The sequence below is a fragment of a genome (assembly GCF_019968955.1).
Source record: "MAG: Porospora cf. gigantea A chromosome Unknown PgA_NODE_5786_length_1800_cov_1465.63, whole genome shotgun sequence".
Taxonomy (NCBI): Eukaryota; Apicomplexa; class Conoidasida; order Eugregarinorida; family Porosporidae; genus Porospora; species Porospora cf. gigantea A.
Window position 1 is genome coordinate 1 of NW_027151777.1, and position 1800 is coordinate 1800.

At 65.3% G+C, this 1800-nt stretch overlaps 1 protein-coding gene across 3 annotated transcripts; it reads right to left on the bottom strand.

Moving 5' to 3' along the window:
- On the bottom strand, positions 1-1773 carry KVP18_004566 (uncharacterized protein; the record flags this gene model as incomplete). Of its 3 annotated transcripts, XM_067957301.1 has the most annotated exons (2): positions 1-1231; positions 1300-1674. In XM_067957301.1, coding segments are annotated over 2 exons (1606 nt in total), but the record flags the coding sequence as incomplete, so codon positions are not given. The 3 variants fall into 3 exon arrangements, with proteins under 3 accessions (XP_067807641.1, XP_067807639.1, XP_067807640.1); XM_067957299.1 differs by lacking the exon at positions 1300-1674 and having other exon boundaries at positions 20-970; XM_067957300.1 differs by having other exon boundaries at positions 1180-1773.
- Between the last annotated feature and the right edge of the window lie 27 nt (positions 1774-1800).

Genomic DNA, 1800 nt, shown 5'->3' on the forward strand with positions numbered 1-1800 from the left:
TCGTCTCGAGGAGCTCCACCGCCTCCTCTTGCGCGTCTCCCGACGGGGGGGCGCGACTCGGCTCTGCTCCCGGGGCTTCCTGTTGCCCTTGGGAGGGGGCTTCCGGGGGAGGAACGTGGAGATCCTCGCCCGGGGGTAGGGGCGCCTGGACTGGGTCGGAATCGACCTGCTTTGACTCGGAGTGCGGGGAGTTCAGGGGTGAAGAGGGATCGGTTTTGGCGGGAACGGGTCCCTCCTCGAGGAAGCCGCTCAGGGGGAGCAAGAAGCCGCACCCGGTGTAGTCTGTTCGCGGGCCGTACTCCCAGGCGGGGGCGAAGAACTTCGCATGAGGGTTGCTCCTAGCCTCTGACTTGGGGCCGGAGCGGTTCCTCTTCCGTGACTCGCTTTCGGCCCGGGGCTCGCATTTCTCAGGATCGAGAGGATCCCGCGCAGCCGGGGCTTCCCGGATTGTTGGCCGGGTTTGGGTGCCGGCTGTCGGAGGGGGGCGAGTCCGGCCTTCGCGGCTCAGGAGACCATGCTTGGGTATCGAGTGCTCCAGGTCGTCCCAGTCGATGAGGCTGGCAGGGTAACGGGGGGCTTCGCCGTCGTGTCTCAGAAGTCGCTTCCTCCCTGTCCGTGCGTCCGCAGCAGGGCGCACGCTCTCCCGGGTTCGTTCATCCTCGCGTTCCGTCCCAGTCCCCAACCGAGGGGCCGGGTCCCTTGAGGGACCCGCCCTACCGGACGTGCCGTCGCCATCCCGAAGGGGAAAAGACGAGGCAACCAGCAGCCCCTTACTCAGCTCGGACTGTAAACTTTGTCGCGAACCGGGGAAAGGTGGGATCTGTCTCACTTCCGGGACCGTTGCCCATGCATCCTCGATTGGACCCGCGGGGGCAGAGCCCCGGGAGGGGGCCAGAGTTAGGCGGATAAGACCGGCGGGCGAGCGGAGAGTCCCCTCGTGGGGTGCGTGCTCCAGGTACCCCTCGTGCATGAAGGGGAGGCCAATCACGATCCGGGCAGGGGGCCTGTCAACCAGCGCGAAAGGGCTCGAGACCGCTTCCCCTGTGGGCAGGCATAGGGTCAGGGTGGCCCAACCCAAGATGGGCGTGTTGTTCCCCGTGATTCCCCGGACTTCGGTAGCCCCTGCATCGGCAAGGGGGGCGTCGTCCCGTACGAGAGTGGCGGCGAGGTTGGCGTCGATCAGGTTAATCTGGGAGCCGGTGTCCACCAGGCCGTGATAGTCCTGGGACCCCTGCGTAAGGCGGAGGAATTGCAGCGGGAAAGAGGGTGGCGGGACGTCCCGTAAGAGGGGTCGGTGACCAGGGCGTCGGCGAGACCGAGGAGGGCCTCCGTGAACTGCTCCTGCTGGTAGGCTAACTCCTCTTTCTGGGCTAGGATGGAGGTCATCTGCTCCAGTTCTTCCCGTAACTTGTCCGAGTTGACCACCACCTTGGGTTTCAGGGACAGGTTCTTCCCCTGTTGAGACACGATCAGTTCCTTCCGGCTGTAAGGGGTGGCTCCGGGGGCAGGGACCGCTAGGCCGGTGGGCACGCAGCGGTGGTTCGAGGTTACCTGCCGAGAGCAGACCTCGCAGGTGTGAACCGGGATGTTCAGCTCCCGCATGCGCCGCAGCCATCGGTCCTGCTTCCGGGACCAGATGACCCGGCGAATCGCCGCCTTAGTCCACTGCAGCATCTCAGGTTCGAGGTGCCCCAAGTCGTCCCAGTCGGAGGGACGGGATTCCTTCCGCAGGTTGGCCCTCTTTTGTGCCTCCTCTTTCCATTTTCGGTGTAGCTGGGCCAAACTGAGGACCTTTTCTTC